Source organism: Ovis aries, chromosome 7, assembly GCF_016772045.2.
Source record: "Ovis aries strain OAR_USU_Benz2616 breed Rambouillet chromosome 7, ARS-UI_Ramb_v3.0, whole genome shotgun sequence".
NCBI classification, from domain to species: domain Eukaryota; kingdom Metazoa; phylum Chordata; class Mammalia; order Artiodactyla; family Bovidae; genus Ovis; species Ovis aries.
The window spans coordinates 74,331,884-74,350,262 of NC_056060.1; the positions used below are offsets into that span (position 1 = coordinate 74,331,884).

Consider the following 18,379-nt stretch of genomic DNA (forward strand, 5'->3'; position numbering starts at 1 on the left):
TCCAACACCGCAGTCCAAAACCATCAATTCTTCTGCGCTCAGCTTTCTTTATTAGTCCAACTCTCACATCCATACATGACCACAGGAAAAACCAAACCATAGCCTTGACTAGACAGACCTTTGTTGACAAAGTAATGTTTCTGCTTTTTAATGTGCTGTATAGGTTGGTCATAACTTTCCTTCCAAGAAGTAAGTGTCTTTTAATTTCATGGCTGCAATCACCGTCTGCAGTGATTTTGTAGCCCAGAAAAATAAAGTCAGCCACTGTTTCCCCATCTGTTTGCCATGAAGTGATGGGACCAGATGCCATGATCTTAGTTTTCTGAATGTTGAGCTTTAAGCCAACTTTTTCACTCCTCTTTCACTTTCTTCAAGAGGCTCTTTAGTTCTTCTTCACTTTCTGCCATAAGGGTGGTGTCATCTGCATATCTGAGGTTATTGATATTTCTCCCAGCAATCTTGATTCCAGCTTGTGCTTCCTCCAGTCCAGCATTTCTCATCATGTACTCTACATATAAGTTAAATAAGCAGGATGACAATATACAGCCTTGACATACTCCTTTCCCAATTTGGAACCAGTCTGTTGGTCCATATCCAGTTCTAACTGTTGCTTCCTGACCTGCATACAGGTTTCTCAAGGGCCAGGTCAGGTGGTCTGGTATGCCCATCTCCTTCAGAATTTTCCACAGTTTGTTGTGATCCACACAGTCAAAGTCTTTGGCATAGTCAATAAAGCAGAAAAAGATGTTTTTCTGGAACTCTCTTACTTTTTTGATGATCCAGCGGATGTTGGCAATTTGATCTCTGGTTCCTCTGCCTTTTCTAAAACCAGCTTGAACATCTGGAAGTTCATGGTTCACATATTGCTGAAGCCTGGCTTGGAGAATTTTAAGCATTACTTTACTAGCGTGTGAGATGAGTACAATTGTGCGGTAGTTTGACCATTCTTTGGCATTGCTTTTCTTTGGGATTGGAATGAAAGCTTAAACCCTCTTAAAAATAACTGTCTCTCCATCACATTAAAGGTTAGAATAAGGTACTATTCATAATAACCAACTTATTTTTAAATTAATTGCAGTTGTTAACTGTGGAAATTAACTACAGTTGTTAATTATTGACCTAAAAGTATGTAAGATGTTCTTTCCGAAGACTGTCTCAAAGAAAACCTCCATAGTATAAATTGATCACAGACGTTAATTTAACCATGGTTGAGGCCTAAGGCATCACATACATTTAGAAGGAAAATTTAAAATAGTATAAAATTATCTTTGCTGTTTTTCATTCACTCAATCATGTCATACTCTTTGTGACCCCATGGACTATAATATGCCAGGCTTCCCTGTTGTTCACTATTTCCCAGAGCTTGCTCAAACTCATGTCCATTGAGTCAGTGATGCCATCCAACCAGCTCATCCTCTGTCGTCCCCTTCTCTTCCTGCCTTCAATCTTTCCCAGAGTTGGCTGTTCACATCAGGTAGCCAAAGTATTGGAGCATCAGCTTCAGCATCAGTCCTTCCAGTGAATATTCAGGGCTGATTTCCTTCAGGATTGACTAGTTTGATCTCCTTGCAGTCCAAGGGACTCTCAAGAGTCTTCTCCAATACCACATAAAATTATCTTAGGGTATTCTTTAATCTTTCTACAGAACCAGTCATAAATGAGGTACAAATCAAAACGTTAAGTGAAAACTCTTCTCTCTTATGCCTGTCAAAATTCCTGCTGAATTGCTTAAAACAGAAATATAATCAATACTTGATTGGCAGTAGGTCACATTGCTTTAGGATTTAAATGTTTAGCACTGTCATATTTTTCTACCTGTCTAAGGATAGAGGAAAGTTACCTACAGAACTTAACTTGAAAGTCACTCAATCGTGTCCGACTCTTTGCGACCCCATGGACTATGCAGACCAAGGAATTCTCCAGGTCAGAAGACTGGAGTGGGTAGCTGTTCTCTTCTCCAGGGGATCTTCCCAACCCAGGGATTGAACCCAGGTTTCCTGCCTTGCAGGCAGATTCTTTACCAGCTCAGCCACAAGGGAAGCCCAAACTAAAAACTTGGTCTTCTTGAAAATGAGTATCATTTTAGTGATGTTGCCTGGGTTGGATTAGTAAATAGTCTCTTGAATGTGAAAACATCAAGGAGCTTTGTAAAATTGTACTTTTAGCAGGACTGCCAGCCTCTGGTTCTTTTTCATCCACAATGGCACTGTCTGCTGAGGCCTTCTGTGCAGTGTGTTCCCGTGTGCTGTGCTGAGAAGGCAGTCCAGTGGTTAGGAACGTCTTGCTCTCATTGCAGAGGGCACAAGTTTGATCCCTAGTTAGGGAACTAAGATCCCACACACCACACAGCAGGGCTGGGAAAAAAAAAAGGCAGTTCACACATGATGCCGCTGAATTTTTGCCCTCACGAGTTACCTGTTATGACCATTTTCCAAATGGAAAAGCTGAGGCACTTAGAAATTTAAGTTGGTACAAGCCCTCTAAGCTAGTGATTAAACTGGGGCTGTGGACTGGGGCCATATCTATTTTGCCCATTGCATAATTTTGGAATCTGAACAAGGCTTTGCTCTAAATTGGCACTTAGTATTTGTTGAGGGACAGCTCTTATTCAAATCCAGGTCTAGGCCAGTCCTAAGCTTATTTATATTTTATTACATTATCTTTTCTTGCTCTATACGCATTAGCAATCATATTTTATCAGTACCAGGCAATCATACTCATTAGTTATTTAGTAGTAGTTATATTTGTAGTTATTCATACATTTGACAGTATCTGCTAACAGAATGTCTTTCAAAGAGTAATGCAAACAAAATATGTTCTCCTGTACTAACAATAATGACTACTAACACTTAACAGGCACTTAATTGAACACGTGTCAGGCACAGTTCTAAGCACTTGACATGTGTTACACTTACGTTTATCCTCACAAGAATCCTATGAAGTGTAGATATTTTTGCTATCCTCATTTTATAGATGAAGAAAGTGAGGCACAGTGAGATTAAGTTGCTCAGTTTCATAAGTGAGTGATGGAAGATTCAACTTACAGTCCGTTTTTAACCACTAAGCTATCCACTTAAATGATATTTACACCTACCAAATTGATATGAGTTTAAAATAGCTTTCATCCATTCAATAAAAATTATACCATCTAAATACCTGTACATGCAAGGTTCTTTTGGCATGGTTGATTTTACAAGTGACAAAATGAATTTCTGTTTTAAAAAAATACAGTCCACGGGGAGGGAGGTGGGAGGGGGGGTTCAGGATGGGGAACACGTGTACACCTGTGGTGGATTCATGTTGATGTATGGCAAAACCAATACAATATTGTAAAGTAATTAGCCTATAATTAAAATAAATAAATTTATATTTTAAAAAGTACAATCCAGTATCTTTATGAAAGAAAAGTTTTGTAAATATATTTTCAAAAGCATACATGCTTATTTAAATTTACCAATTAAAAAATTAATTTAAATTTTGATTTACTGTGTTTTCCCCCTAAAGTCTTATCTTCCTGTTTTCTTAAGCAGAGTCTGCTTAATTTAATTACTCATTCCTGGTTATTCAGGATCATCATTTTATGCTTCACTGATTGTAATGTGCTGAAATAAAGGCATGTCTTCAATAATGATGGGAGGTGTAAGGCTGTCTTCTTTCTCTTCTACCAAAGATCCCAAAGTCTTTTCCGTTTTAGTTTTAGTTCTTATTTTTGTTGCTTGCAAGTTTTCAGTCTCCTTCGCTGTGTTTACTTATGAAACAGCTATAGTTCCTCCTCCCTTTCTAGACTAAACTTTATAACTGACTGAACCCAAAAGTTTTATAACCAATTTTTGTTAGACTGCTCTGTCCAAGGAAAATCATCCAGGGGCTGCAGAATGAATGCATAATCTTTGTGGTAACTCTTACTAATTTAAGGTTTGCTGCATTTTGAGAAATGCATAGTCACATGACCACCAATAAATCAAGGCTTCAAACATTTCCATCACCCAGAAATCCCCCTGTGCCCTTTGTAGTCACTCCCTTCTGTTACCTCCAGCCTGTGGCAATCAATAATCTGTCTTGCCATTTTCAGAGTCATAAAAATGGATTCAAATGCTTTTGAGTTTGGCCTTCTCCCACTAAGCATAGTGTGTGTGAAATTCCTTCATACTGTTGCTTGTATCAGTAGTTCATTTCTGAGTAATATTCTACTAGACTCACACACAACACTTTATCCATTCACAAACTGAAGAATTGCCTGGCTTTTGGATGAAAATATTGTCCTAAAAAAAAATTATTCTTCCCCCTTGCATTCTCTTCCTAATGACTTACCAGCTTTAACAGCAGAGAGCAGAACCTGAGACAGGGGCTTGTCAGCAGGTGGTTTACTTTGGAAAGTGATCCAAGGGAACAGGAGTGGGAGATAGGAGAGCTGACCCCGGAAAGGTTAGAGCCTTTAGTCGCTTTACTCTTATCGGGTCCTGGTTGCCACAGTTGCCTGTTTATGGTTATCACTGGCCATGGAAGCACCAAGAAATGCTTGATTAGTCCTGGATTATGAACATAGTTCTTTCAACCCCAGTGTGTGCTGGAAACCCTAGATAGACAGTTACCTCTGTCCACATAGCAATTTCTTTCTTTCTGTGCATGCTGGTTCTTTGACTGGAGCGGGGTAAAATGTAAAATGACCCAGTGGAACCCATTCCCTGGGGGAACTACAGCTGCCTGCCTGAGAACTAGGACTTCAGTTCAACTGAATTTAGGTTTGAGGTAATGGAAAGCACAAACTCCATAACTGAGTCCTTTGGAGAGGGGCCAATCTGCACATGTACCCATGTATTCTAGCAGTTGGAGACTCGGCTGGAACCTATGGCCCGAGTGACAGGGTGGCTTATACTACATCCTGGCCCTGCTGCACTGCCCCCTCCACACTGGCAGCATTTTGATAGATGGATATGAGCAACAGTCACAAGTATAGCATACACAGCTGACAAAATCCCAAAGGGTCCATCTGGTGCTGGGCCTCGTTCTTGGCAGTAGAAGTGCAATATTGAACAACTTGATCTTTACCTTATAGAAGTGTTGGCATGCCCCAGACCATTGGTCCCTGAGAAACTTAATTGATTCTGGTGCTCTTGAATTCTCATTCTTTGGCACGTCCTACTAGGCATCCAGCTCATCATTTAAGTTAGCATGTTGTCATAAATGTAGTTGAGCTGTGTGATATTCAGTGACGTCAAGACTGCAAGATGCCTGATTCTGTCTGAGCATACAGCAGGAATGTTAACAATGCTGGAACAATGTGATAAATGTTTGCTGCAGCAGAGGAGAGGGCTAGAGGATTTGAGGAGGGAGTAAGAGGGATCTGGTTTTCTGTGTCTTTGTTTGAGTTTCAGGGCTGGTAGAACCCCAGTTTCTAGAGATTTGATTTATTAGGTTATGTATTTCTGAATTCTACATTTAGCTGTGGTTGAGAAATACATGAGCAGTCCAGTCATTTGGGCAGCATTCCTATTGGTTTAGGTGACAGGTAATGAGGACCCATTGAACTTACTTTTCTGAGTATATAGGGATTGGATGTGAAGGAAAAGAGAGAGTTATAGAAAAATTATCCAGTACTTATCCAACCTCTTCTACTTCATGGATGCAGTTTGGTGGAGCTCATTCAAGGAATTGCTTTAGTAAAGCAACTGATCCTGAAAGGAAAAAGAAATTATGAAAATATTCAATAGTATTTCCTTCAGCTCATAACAGCAACACTTCTTTTTAACCACACATCTACATGATCAAAGCTGGGAACCACGGGATTAAAATCCTGAAGGGATAATATTCCCAGCTATAGGAAGACAGATATTACTTTGAACTGGAATTTGGCATTGGGAATCCTCTGACGAGCGAAATTATGATTCCTGAGTCCTGAAGTAGTTAAGAATATATTTTACTTATTTCAGATCCTTTTTTCTTTCTTTCTTCTTAAATTAGATTGAACGAGAAGTAATTATCCTAGATATTCTTCAAGAAGAACTTCCTGAAATTTCCAAAGCAAAAGAGGCAGCCTCCACAGAGGAACTCCTGGGGCTGCTGGACTGTTTACACCAATACGAGGAGAATGTGGAGCAGCAACAGCTGTTACTGGCCCTTCTTCTGCAGCGCATAAAAAATATCCAGAACACTCCTGAAGGCGTGGGGGCTGTGGAAAGTGTTCCTGCATCTCAAGAGATTATGTCTATGCAAGAACGATGCCACAAGTAAGATTTATGAAAAACTACTAAGGAAATGGGCTTGATAACTCAGGCTAAAAATTGAGAAAATATTGAATTTCTAGAATATAAAAATATTATAGAACAAGGATAGATGGTATGGCAGAATTGAGTTGCATCAACACTGATAGGTGTGAAAAGGATAGAAAAGATTAATATTAATGATAATTAAAACAAGCACACCTTCTTCATCTTGGTGTTACTGTGGGTGAATCTTTCAAAAATATTTTTTAATGTTTGCTGTTTTTCTAACTTAGCAATACATATTCATTAAATGAAGTTTAGAGAATGTGGATAATTATGAAGATTAATATAAAAATCACCTTTAATTTTACCATTCAGTGACAGTTACTACCAATCATTCAACTTTCTTACTATGGTTATATATATATTTTTAATTGTGATTATAGTACCTTCCTGTTTTGTATTCTGCTGAGCCATCTATCAGCATATTTTGTTCAGTTTCCTATGCTATTAAATGTTCTCTGAAATATAACTATATCACCTTGTAGATATGCTATAATGTATTTAGTAGTAGTAGTAGTGCTCAGGGGTGTCCAACTCTTTGTGACCTCTTGGACTGTAGCGCACCAGGCTCCTCTGTCCATGGTATTTTCCAGGCAAGAATAGTGGAGTGCCATTTCCTATTCCGGGGGATCTTTTTGACCCATGTCTCTTGCATCTCGCTCATTGACAGGTTGATTCTTTATCACTAGCGCTACCTGGGAAGCCCAATAATGTATTTATGTGGGCATGTGTGTAAGTCGCTCAGGCGTAACCAAGCCCCTAATACAGAACCTTAAAATTAAATATAATCTATTTTATTTTTGTAAAAACACTACAGTGAGTATTGTAGAAGGAAATGGCAACCCAGTCCAGTATTCTTGCCTAGAGAATTCCATGGACAGAGGAGCCTGGCAGGCTACAGTCCGTGGGATTGCAGAGTAGGACACCACTGACTAAAGCTCACAGTGAGTATTATGCTAGAATTTCATTCCAGAATTAATTCATCAAGAAAGATGCCAAGAAGTAGGATCACTGGGTCAAAGGAGGTAATATGTTTGTAGCTAGAAATACCAGATAGCCCTGAGGAAAGATTTTAACGACTTAAGTTCCTCCAAAAAACATGATGGCTGCATCCATAGCAAGCAGGGGCAGCTCAGATAGAAAGACCAGTGGGGTCATCTCTGACCCTATGAGCCCACTCATTCCTTCATTTGCACCTCTGGTCATATTCAGTTGAACTCAGGGATTAAATGGAAAAAAGGAGGATAGAGCTGGCAGTTGGAAGGTAAAGTGTGAGAAGGTATTCTGAGATGAAAGTTTTAGAGAGGTTTTTGGTGGAGTGATAGAACTTGATATATGTTTATATATGGGGTTCCCTGGTGGCTCAGACAGTAAAGAACTGCCTGCAATGCAGAAGACCCGGGTTTGATCCTTGGGTCGGAAAGATCCCATAGCGAAGGGCATGACTACCCACTCCAGTATTCTTGCTTCGAGAATTCCATGGACAGAAGAGTCTGGCGGGCTACAATCCATGGGGTCGCAAAGAGTCAGACGTGACTGAGTGACCAACACTTTCAGTTTTCATATAGTCTATAAATCTTGAAAACTGGTCATTTTCTCTCAGGAGAAAAAAGGTCTTTTGTCAGCTTTATAGACATCTTGTTAATTGTTAAAATTATTGCCTAGAGAAAAACAGAAGAAAGGAATAATCTTATTTTGATGCTCTACTTTAGGCTTTTCCAGAAAGCCCGAAAAAATAAGGAATTGATGCAGAATGAAATCCAAGAAAGACATTCCTTTACGAAAGAAATAACTACTTTGAAGAATTTATTTCAACAGACCACAATCTCTTTCCAAAATATGGAATTACAAGACTGTCCAGAAAAGGCAGAACAGCTTGAGGTAAGTGAGGAATGATAGTGAATGTGGCTGATACAGGTCTGAAATCTTGGATCCAAAGTTACTAGAGTGAAGGTAATACGATGGCTAGTGTCGAGGGAACCTAGAAAAGGAAAACATGTGCAGAGGCCCTATGGCGTGGTGTGGCAGACCCACAGGAGATCCACATGGTTGGAGCACAGAGAGCAGATTGGGACCAGGTTGGGAATAGGCCAGTGTGGACCAAGCAACCCCTTTTCAACTACATTTCAGGTGTGTGTGATGAACAGGGCCTGTGACTACTCTTGTATAGTATGTTAAACTGCTCACTTTAGAAGGATGTAATACCTTATCTCTGATGGGGTGGAACTGTTTTTACTCAAAACATTCTGCCCCCAAGTGTGTGGTGCTTTCCCCCCACCCACACACTAACCTGTTCTCAACCCTCTAGACACCAACTGGGACACCAATTCCATTCTGACACTAACTGCAAGGAGTTAGTACTGACCACCAGCTTTGGGGATCAGTCCCACAAGACTCCCCCACTTCACATGCCACTGGTAAATTCTGAATGACAGGCTATAAAGCCAGGACTTCCATGACTCCTTCCTCAGGCTTGTAAATTTGCTAGAATGGCTCAAAGAGCTCAGGGAGGCACTTTATTTGCTATTCCTGGTTTATTGTAAAGGATACAACTCAGAAACAGCCAACCAGAAGAAATGTATGGGGAGAGGGGCATGAAACCTCCATGCCTTCTCTGGGTATACCACTCTCCCAGCACCTTGATGTGTCCATCAATCCAGAGCGACCCCAAACCGTGTTTAAGGTGACTGTAGCCACAAAATTAAAAGACGCTTGCTCCTTGGAAGAAAAGTGGAACAAATCGAGACAGCATATTAAAAAGCAGAGACATTACTTTGCTGACGAAGGTCCATATAGTCAAAGCTATGGTTTTTCTAGTAGTCATGTATGGATGTGAGAGTTGGACCATAAAGAAGGCTGAATGCCGAAGAATTGATGCTTTTGAATTGTGGTGTTGGAGAAGACTCTTGAGAATCCCTTGGACTGCAAGGAGATCCAACCAGTTAATCCTAAAGGAAATAAATCTTGAATCTTCATTAGAAGGACTGATGCTGAAGCTGAAACTCCAATACTTTGGCCACCTGATGTGAAGAACTGACTCATTAGAAAAGACCCTGATGCTGGAAAAGACTGAAGGCAGGAGAAGAAGGGGATGACAGAAGATAAGATGGCTGGATGGCATCACTGACTTGATGGACATAAGTTTCCGCAAGCTCACAGCGATGGTAAAGGACAGGGAAGCCTGGCGTGCTGCAGTTCATGGGGTTGCAAAGAATCAGACACAACTGAGTGACTGAATAACAGCAGCAAATGGAGGCTCCATTATATAGGCATGGTTGATTAAATCACTGACAGTTGGTGATTAACATAGTCTAGCCCTTCTCCCCTCTAGGGGTTTGGAAGTTCCAACCCTCTAATCACATGGCTGGTTCCCGTGGCAACCAACCCCCTTCCTGAAGCTGTCATCCCCTACACACCCCCACCCTTCACCCACCCACCAAGGTCTTCTTATTACCATAAACTCCCTTAGGGTTGGAAAAGGCTTGTTATAAATAACAAAAGACATTCTCCCCAATCCAGGAAATTCCAAAGGTTTTAGAAGCTGTGCCAGGAACTAGGGATGAAGACTAAATATATTTAGGAGAAACTGGGAGATTGGGGTTGATACTCTATATAAAATAGATAACTAATGAGAATATACTGTATAACACAGGGAACTCTGCTTAATGCACTGTCGTGACCTGAATAGGAAGGAAGTCCAAAAGGGAGGGAATTTTTCTATATATATGGCTGATTTATTTTGGTATATAATAGAAACCTATATGACATTGTAAAACAACTATACTCCAATAAAAATTAATATGTAAAAACTCTAAATATATTTATTATATCACACTATCTATAAGTGCTTCCCAGGTGGTGCAGTGGTAAAGAATCCACCTGCCAATGAAGGAAGGAAATGGCAACCCACTCCAGGATTCTTGCCTGGAGAATCCCATGGGCAGAGGAGCTTGGTGGGCTGCAGTCCATGGGGTTGTGAGAGTCGGACACAGCTTAGCAACTAAATATCAGTCTATACATAGGCTAAGGGTCATTTTCAGACCCATCTCTTTTCATTCCATTCAGTGGTAACAGGCAAAAGTGATGAAGCTTTGTTCAAAAGTTGCAGAGCTTTTGGTTTTCAATGAAAAAGGAAGCTTACTCTGGGTCACAGAAGCATTCTTCATGGGGAAGCCATCTTGGGGTAGCTCTGAATGAAGATCTATACTCCCAGCGAGGTCTAGATAAACCGGGAGCACACTGTATCTGAACCCCACATTTGTCAGAATGGTGGTGTTCTCTGACTTTTCCTCTCTAGATTTGTTCTCTGCTGAGGGTTAAGAAAAGGAAAGCAGTGACACATCGGGGAGTCATTCAAAACTGTAATCATTCTTCAGTGTGGTGGCTCAATCCATTGACACAAATAATGCTACTGACTAGCTACTGTAAAAAGGAAAGAAACCCCCAAAAGCCACAGGAAAGTCAAGAAGTATTTTTCTACTTTATCTTTGGGAAACTTTCCCAAACAAATGAGTTTCTCCTTTATAATTAGTGCAGGAGAACGCAGATCAGATTCTGTTTCTAGGCCACTACCAATAGACGGTTTGTTCAGGTTTCTTTTATCTCCTAAAAACTCACATTCTTTACAGGGAACTGGAACCCTCCCTTTTGAAAGAGGTTGAGCTCCACTGGGCTGTCTAATTACCTGAAAGCAGACACTTCTGCTTCAAACACAGGGCTTTTAGTGGCCTTGAATCATTGTGATGTTAATGTAGGAAGAAGCAGAAATGGCAACAAGTTAATAATAATTAAAAAATCTTTGAAACTTTTTGCTACTAGCAGCTTTTTAGATCAAGACTGCTACTGAGATATACTTAAATCTTAGAGGTACTTTAGAAGCAGGAGATGTTGTAATGTCTTTTCAGGACAATGGTTTGACACTATGAAGAGATATCAAGTTTAATTCTTTACAATTTAGAAAGCATCATCTAACCGAACTGAAGATCTCTCAGGCTTAATCAGCTTGTATCAATAGTGAGGTTTTGTCATGCAAAGTTTGCTCATTTAAATCATAAGGATGTGCTGGAAAGCAGCTTTCATTTTTAAAGTTAAACTTTTTCTCTGTCTGGGAGCATTTGAAACTCTCTTGATTTTTTTAGGAGCTTCAAAGCATTCTTAAGAAAGGGAAGCTAACTTTTGAGAATATTATGGAAAAACTGCGAATCAAGTATTCTGAAATGTACACCATAGTCCCTGCAGAGATTGAATCCCAGGTGGAAGAATGCAGAAATGCTTTAGAAGACGTAGATGAGAAGGTAATAATGTTTGTATTCGTGGTATTATTTATGGAGGAGAATGAGTGGAGGGGGAATGAATATAAAGAAGAAAATATCATTTAATATCACATTTTCATTTATCCCGATTCCAACTATGTCTGTTTTTATAGAGTTTAGTTGAGTGATAATTTTTTGTGAATTAAATGCTGCTCTAAATAAGTGACGCAGGTAACAGAATTAGTCTATTTATTTTTAGATGTCAAGATGCTTAGTTTTTCTTCTCTTGCACTTAAAAATAGAGTTATATATCGTCTTTTACTTGGCTTTCCTTTTTCTGGAAAGTCACTGCAAAATTTTGAACATGAATAATACTTTACCTTTAACATTTTGAAATTGCAACCAAGAGCAATAAGAATACACATTTCATAACTCACTAGGAATAGCACTTAACACACAGTGCCTTTCTGATGATGATGGTAACATAATTCTCACACAGCATTCCCAAACAAATCTTTTATACCTGAAAGTCCAGGTTGAAAGAAAGAATAGGAAATTTCCCTAGTATTTGGAGACATAGGAGATTAACAAGACAATTAATTTTATTATGTCATTTAAAGGCTGCCCCAATCCAACAGGGCACCGTTCAGTTTGGTCCTGAAGAATGCAGAAAGATTTTTGTATTGCCTTTTGAAGCCTAAAATGCCTATAATTCAATAAGGTAGATATTAATTGCACACACGAAAAAACAGATTTCAAACTTATGACAGATTTCTTTGGAAAATTTAACCCATATCGAAAACATGTAAACTCCTAATAAATATTATAGCAAATCTTGTTTATTTGACACAGGAGATAATCTATTATGAGAAACTTCCCCAAGATTCATGTATTGTTAGAAAATATATAAATGTTTTTGAGAGAAACTAAATTGGTTTTCCTGACTACTTCATGTGAAAATCCTTAACAAAGTGAGTTAGTCATCCAAATTTACCTTTTAAATCTAGGGTTGAAAGTTTCATCTGTAATTTTTATATCTGTGTATGTCTGTAAACTGATTTTTATTGCATGGTATGTTTATAGGACCCATGCAGTAGACACAATACCATTCTGTGTAATTCAGATGGCTGCATACTTCACCTAATTCTTGATCTCCTAGTGTATGAAAATGATAAGCATTTCTGCTTGGAGAATAACTGCTTAAAATATCAGAAAGCTTCATTTCATGGTAATTTGTTATATAGCAATAAAAAGCTAATACAGGATTAATTTTTTTCTACAAATCTTGACTATGGTATGGCCTGTGGGATAAAATCATTATATAAACTATCACTTATTATCTAAACTCTAGCAACCTTATGTTGAGAAAAGAGCATGAGGCCTTGGTGTCTGATGGCTCAGGCTTCTTGTGATGAGTTCACCTACTATCTTGATGTGTGACTTTAAGCAAGTTATTTAGCCTCAGTTTCAGTTTCTGTATCTGTATGGTATCTGCATTGGAAGGTTCAGCCTCAATGGCTGTACAAATATAGTGGTTTTAAAAAGTGAATTAAAAGGATTATACAAAAGCATTAAGTATTATCTGATTCATTGGGTTGGGAAGGTCCACTGGAGAAGGGATAGGCTACCCACTCCAGTATTCTTGGGCTTCCCTGGTGGCTCAGATGGTAAAGAATCCACCCGCAATGCGAGAGACCTGGGTTCGATCCCTGGGGTGGGAAGATCCCTTGGAGAAGGGAATGGCTACCCACTCCAGTATTCTTGCCTGGAGAATCCCCATGGACTGAGGGAGCCTGACGGGCTACAGTCCACGGGGTCACAAAGAGTTGGACACGACTGAGCAACTTTCACTTCACTGGTTATTCAGTGGCTGCTTGGAGAAAGCTTTATCAACATAGTTTAAGGGGGGAAAAAAAAAACCAAGAACTCAAACTATCAGGCATTTGAAAAATGATACATTCAACATTTATTATCTTTCTGAGCACAAGTTATTTTCTTAGGTAAATCATTCCAATTAAAGAAAAATACACTGTTTAACAGCTAGATTTCTAATTGCTAGGAAAACATATACTAGAAACATTCACATAGAAAAACTAAGCTTTTTTGCTGCAAGAAACAGCTAACTTTAGAAGTTTTTTTCACCCAAATAAATATTAAGGTGAGGATTACATTTTTTACATCAGATTAAGAATGTTTGCTTTTATTGAAAACAGATCAGTGCAGAGGATTCTCTCATAAAACGGAGAGACTGTATAATAAATAATTTTTCTCCTAGGAATTCTTTCCTATCATTCGCTCCCTTGGAGTTTATTTCTAACAGTCATCCCATTAGTTTTGCCCAGTACAGCACACAGCTGTCATACACACTGTGGATTACATTGAGCAAAATGTTGTTGGTCAGTTTTCTTTTTTTAGGTTGGCTTTAAAAGTTCAGATCAACCCAGCTGCCATTTCCTAGTCCGCTAATCTACCGTCTTATTTTGGCAGTAGTCAGTATGGTTCGGAATTTTCCCCAGACCTTAAGAAATGCGTACAAGTAAAATTTCAAACTTGTTTGACTGCCCCTTTTAGTATTTGAACCTCTGAATAGAGTGTGGAAAACATCTCCGTTGTGTATTTCTCACTTGTAACAGATTAGCAACGAAGTTCTGAAAAGCTCACCGTCTTATACAATGAGTAAAAAAATAGACGAAATTAATAATGGGCTTCGTAATGTCGAAAAGATGCTACAGCAGAAAAGCAAAAATATTGAGAAAGCTCAAGAAATTCAAAAGGTAACTTCCTCCCTTAACTTCCTTCCTTAACTTCCTTCAGCATTTGGTGTATTCCTTGTTCATTAGCCATCACAGGGATCCTAACCCAGATTTAGGGGCCTCCTCACTGACAGTGTCACCTGCAATGCCTTGATGGAGAAAGTTGCATTTAAGAATTGTGATGTTTCTTCTGTGGTGGGAATAGACCCAAACTGCTGAGAGCTTGTGATTGTGAACCAGCCTTTTCACAAGGGAAGAAAAGTAAGGCCTATCTTGGGAAAACTGACATATAAAAATATTTCAATAGGATATGAATAGGACTAACAGCTTGTCTTTAGACTGCCAAAGGAAAACAGAAAAAAATAAAAATTTCAAATTTATTTCCCATGCAGAATGTCTTAGGTTTTAGAATGGTATAGAAACATAATATTCTGCCTCTTAACTTCTAAGTGAACTCCTGAGTGTGGAAAACAGTCTGTTTTACATTTTAAGGAAACATTCTACTATGAATGGAAACTTTTAAAAATAGGGCTGAGAGAGACTTCCGGTTGTCCAGTGGCTAAGACTTTGTGCCCCCAGTGCAGGGGCCTGGGTTCAATCCCTGGTCAGGGGACTAGATCCCACATGCTGCAACTAAAAGTTCACATGTTGCAAGTAAGCAACTAAAGATCCTGCATGCCACAACAAAGACCCAGCGCAGCCAAATAAATATTAAAAATAGTTACGAGAATCCATCTTAAAAGTCCTTATCACAGGGGAAAAAAATTTTGTAATTAGGTATAGTGATGGATTTTTTTTTTTTTTTGGTTCCAAAACCCAGGATTATGGATTTTAATTAGACTTATTGTGGCAATCATTTTGCAGTAAATAGAAATAGTGAACCATTGTGCTGTACACCTAAAACAAATAAAATGTTATCAGTTCTACCTCAATTTTTTTTAAGTTATCCTCAGAGAAGTCTCACTTCTTATCACTCCCCTTCCGTCTATTCCCTCCCTGCAGTTAAACCTCTCCTTTAGTTTCTAATTTAATCTGATTGTGTTTCTTTTGGTAAAAAGAAGCAAATAATTATAAATATTGAAAGAAATCATTGTACCTGTTGTATGTGTTCTTCCTTAAGAAGACATTAGAGTGTGTATATTCTTTTAAAATAAGGTGAACAAGAATTTGCTCACAAACGATCATACCTGCCTTTGCTTTGTAGCTCCCTCTAAACCAAATAAATGTGATGTCAAGGGATAAAAAATTAAATTAAAAATAAAAATAGGTCAGAATATGGCTTGCCATTGGACAAAATCCTGGGTTCTCAATAAGCAACTTAACCAGATTTTTCCATTTCTAGAAATTATGCTCTTATGCAGATATTAAGTAATAATTGAATGTTGCCTTTGAAATTTCCTCACCCTAGACAAGTCTACATTTGAATCCAGTCTATTGGTTTCTTGAACCAAAGGCAGTTGCTACTAATACATGTGGCTAGAGTTTCCTGACTCTGCATTACTGTGAGTCAGAGCAGATATTTTCTTTTTATCATTTTTTTTAACATTTATAAGAATATATATACTGGTCTAAGACAGGTATTTACCCAAGCCCTTTTAAATAAAATGTTACCTCATCACTCTGGAAAGATTAGGTTAGGGTTATGTTGACCTTGTTTGGTGTCATTCATCTCTGAAAATGCCCAGGACTTTGTGCCCCCTTACAGCTAATTTGTACTGAAATGAATACAGTTAGAGTTAAGAGCTGGAGAAGGAAATGGCAGCCCACTCCAGTATTCTTGCCTGGAGAATCCTATGGATGGAGGAGCCTGGTGGGCTGCTGTCCATAGGGTTGCACAGAGTTGGACATGACTGAGGCAACTTAGCATGCATGCATGCATTGGAAAAGGAAATGGCAACCCACTCCAGTGTTCTTGCCTGGAGAATCCCAGGGACGGAGGAGCCTGGTGGGCTGCCATCGATGGGGTCACATGGAGTCGGACACGACTGAAGTGACGCAGCAGCAGCAGCAGCAGAGTTAAGAGACCTCGGATAAAGTGTCTTCCAGTTCAGGTCACATGCTGTTGCTGGGCATAAGTGAAAACCTTTGACTGCAGTGTTGTCTCTGTCATGTTTGGGAAGCACTTACAAGTACAGACACTGTGTGAAAACTTAGAAATTAACATATTCTTCATCCCAACTGACTTATGCTTCTCGTCTGCAGAAAATGTGGGATGAGCTTGATCTCTGGCATTCCAAGCTAAATGAGCTGGATTCTGAAGTTCAGGACATTGTTGAACAGGACCCAGGACAAGCTCAAGAATGGATGGATAAATTGATGATTCCTTTCCAGCAATATCAGCAAGTATCACAGAGGGCAGAATCTAGAACCTCACAGCTAAACAAGGTATGGCTGTAACAATACATGATAGCTACACCGAGCCAGTGATAGTAGTGAAATGGGTTTAAAACAGAAATACGTATTCAGAGGCAGCTGGTTTCCCTTGAATTGCCAGTTTTAGGACCTGAGGCTAGAGCCATACCATAGGTTCAAGTGGTCATCGAGGGGACAGATTTCGCAGCTGGAGAAACTGGTATTTCAGTCCTGTAACTAAATTCTACCAACAATGAGAATGAACTTGGAAGAGAAACCTAAGCTCAAGATGGGGCCTTGATTGCAGCCTTGTGGCATCGTGAGCTGAGGACCCACCTAAGCCATGCCTGGACTCATGAGCCATGGAAACTATGAGATAATAAAGTGAAGTGAAATGGCTCCGTCGTGTCTGACTCTTTGCAACCCCATGGACAGTAGCCTACCAGGCTCCGCTGTCCATGGGATTTTCCAGGCAAGAATACTGGAGTGGGCTGCCATTTCCTTCTCCAGGGGATCTTCCCAACCCAGGGGTCGAACCCGGGTCTCCTGCATTGCAGACAGACGCTTTACCGTCTGAGCCACCAGGGAAGCCCAGAATCCAAAAGTCAGACCACATAGGATTTCCCAGGCAGTCCAGTGGTTAAGACTTTGCCTTCCAGTGCAAGGGGTGTGAGTTCGATCCCTGCTCAGGGAGCAAAGATCCCACATACCTTGTGACCAAAAACCAAAATATTAAACAGAAGCAATATTGTAACAAATTCAGTAAGGACTTTAAAAATGGTCCACATGGGGAAAAAAAAAAAAAAAGCTTTAAAAATAAGCCAGAGCACACAAGGATTCTGGGTGAGAATTAGACTTCTCAAGAGGTAAAAGAGGCAGGCAATCTCAAATGTCCCTGGAGAGAACCAGAAAGAGAACATCATTTAGGAACAAGACACCCCCGCCCTCCCCCTAAGTAAGGATCATGGTGGATGAGTTGTGCATGTGATCTAGCAAGAGCAAGGCAGGAACCTACTCTCAGAAGGACTTAGATGCTGCAGGACAAGGCCCTGTACAGGAAAACAAAATGGAAACCCAGTTTTCAGAATGGAGCATAAAATGGGAACCAGGCCAGTTGCAAAACTAGCTTGGAACCCTTGCTGAGGCCTGTAGTGTTGGGATCCTTCCCACTTCTTCAATCCTTCCCACTTGTGGCCGGGATTCAGTTTATAGATTGAAGGATTGAAAGCTGGAGGGGGTGGGCAAGTGGCCCAGCTGAGGGGCAGGGAGCCCTGTTAGGCCTGACACCACTGACTCACAGCAACCAATTCTTTATTTAAGAATCATTTGACTCAAGGAGGAGGCATCAGACTGAGTTTGGTTCTGCCTCTCTTTCACAGGCCACAATTAAGATGGAAGAATATCATGATCTTTTGAAGAGTACTGAGGCTTGGATAGAAAATACCAGTCATTTGCTGGCTGATCCTTCAGACTATGACTCTTCAAAGACACTGAGTCACCATGCTAGCACCCTTCAGGTGAGTGTTCTTTCATTGTTTGCTGGGTGTCATAGAATGTATATAATGATTAATGGCTTAGCCTGACCATCGTGACGCTTTCCTCCCCGCGTCTTTCCTATAAAAGACAGCCTTATCCTGAAGCATGCCAAATGGCAGAAGGAAGTTTGGGAGAGTGGCAGGCTCTAGATAGGGATTTTGGAGACCAGGATCTAGTTCTTTGTGTCCTCGTAAGTATGTCATGATTTTTTGAATAAGTC

General features: G+C 39.8%; 1 protein-coding gene across 8 annotated transcripts in view; it reads left to right on the forward strand.

Annotated features, from left to right (window-relative positions):
- SYNE2 (spectrin repeat containing nuclear envelope protein 2) overlaps positions 1-18,379 on the forward strand; it is a 323,976-nt gene that overhangs the window by 176,885 nt on the left and 128,712 nt on the right. For all 8 annotated transcript variants that reach the window (XM_060418145.1, XM_042252596.1, XM_015097110.3 and 5 more), the window contains 6 exons: positions 5,962-6,227; positions 7,979-8,147; positions 11,405-11,560; positions 14,152-14,292; positions 16,474-16,656; positions 18,003-18,140. In XM_060418145.1, the coding sequence (XP_060274128.1) occupies positions 5,962-6,227; positions 7,979-8,147; positions 11,405-11,560; positions 14,152-14,292; positions 16,474-16,656; positions 18,003-18,140 (1,053 nt within the window). The remainder of the gene's footprint in view (positions 1-5,961; positions 6,228-7,978; positions 8,148-11,404; positions 11,561-14,151; positions 14,293-16,473; positions 16,657-18,002; positions 18,141-18,379) is intronic.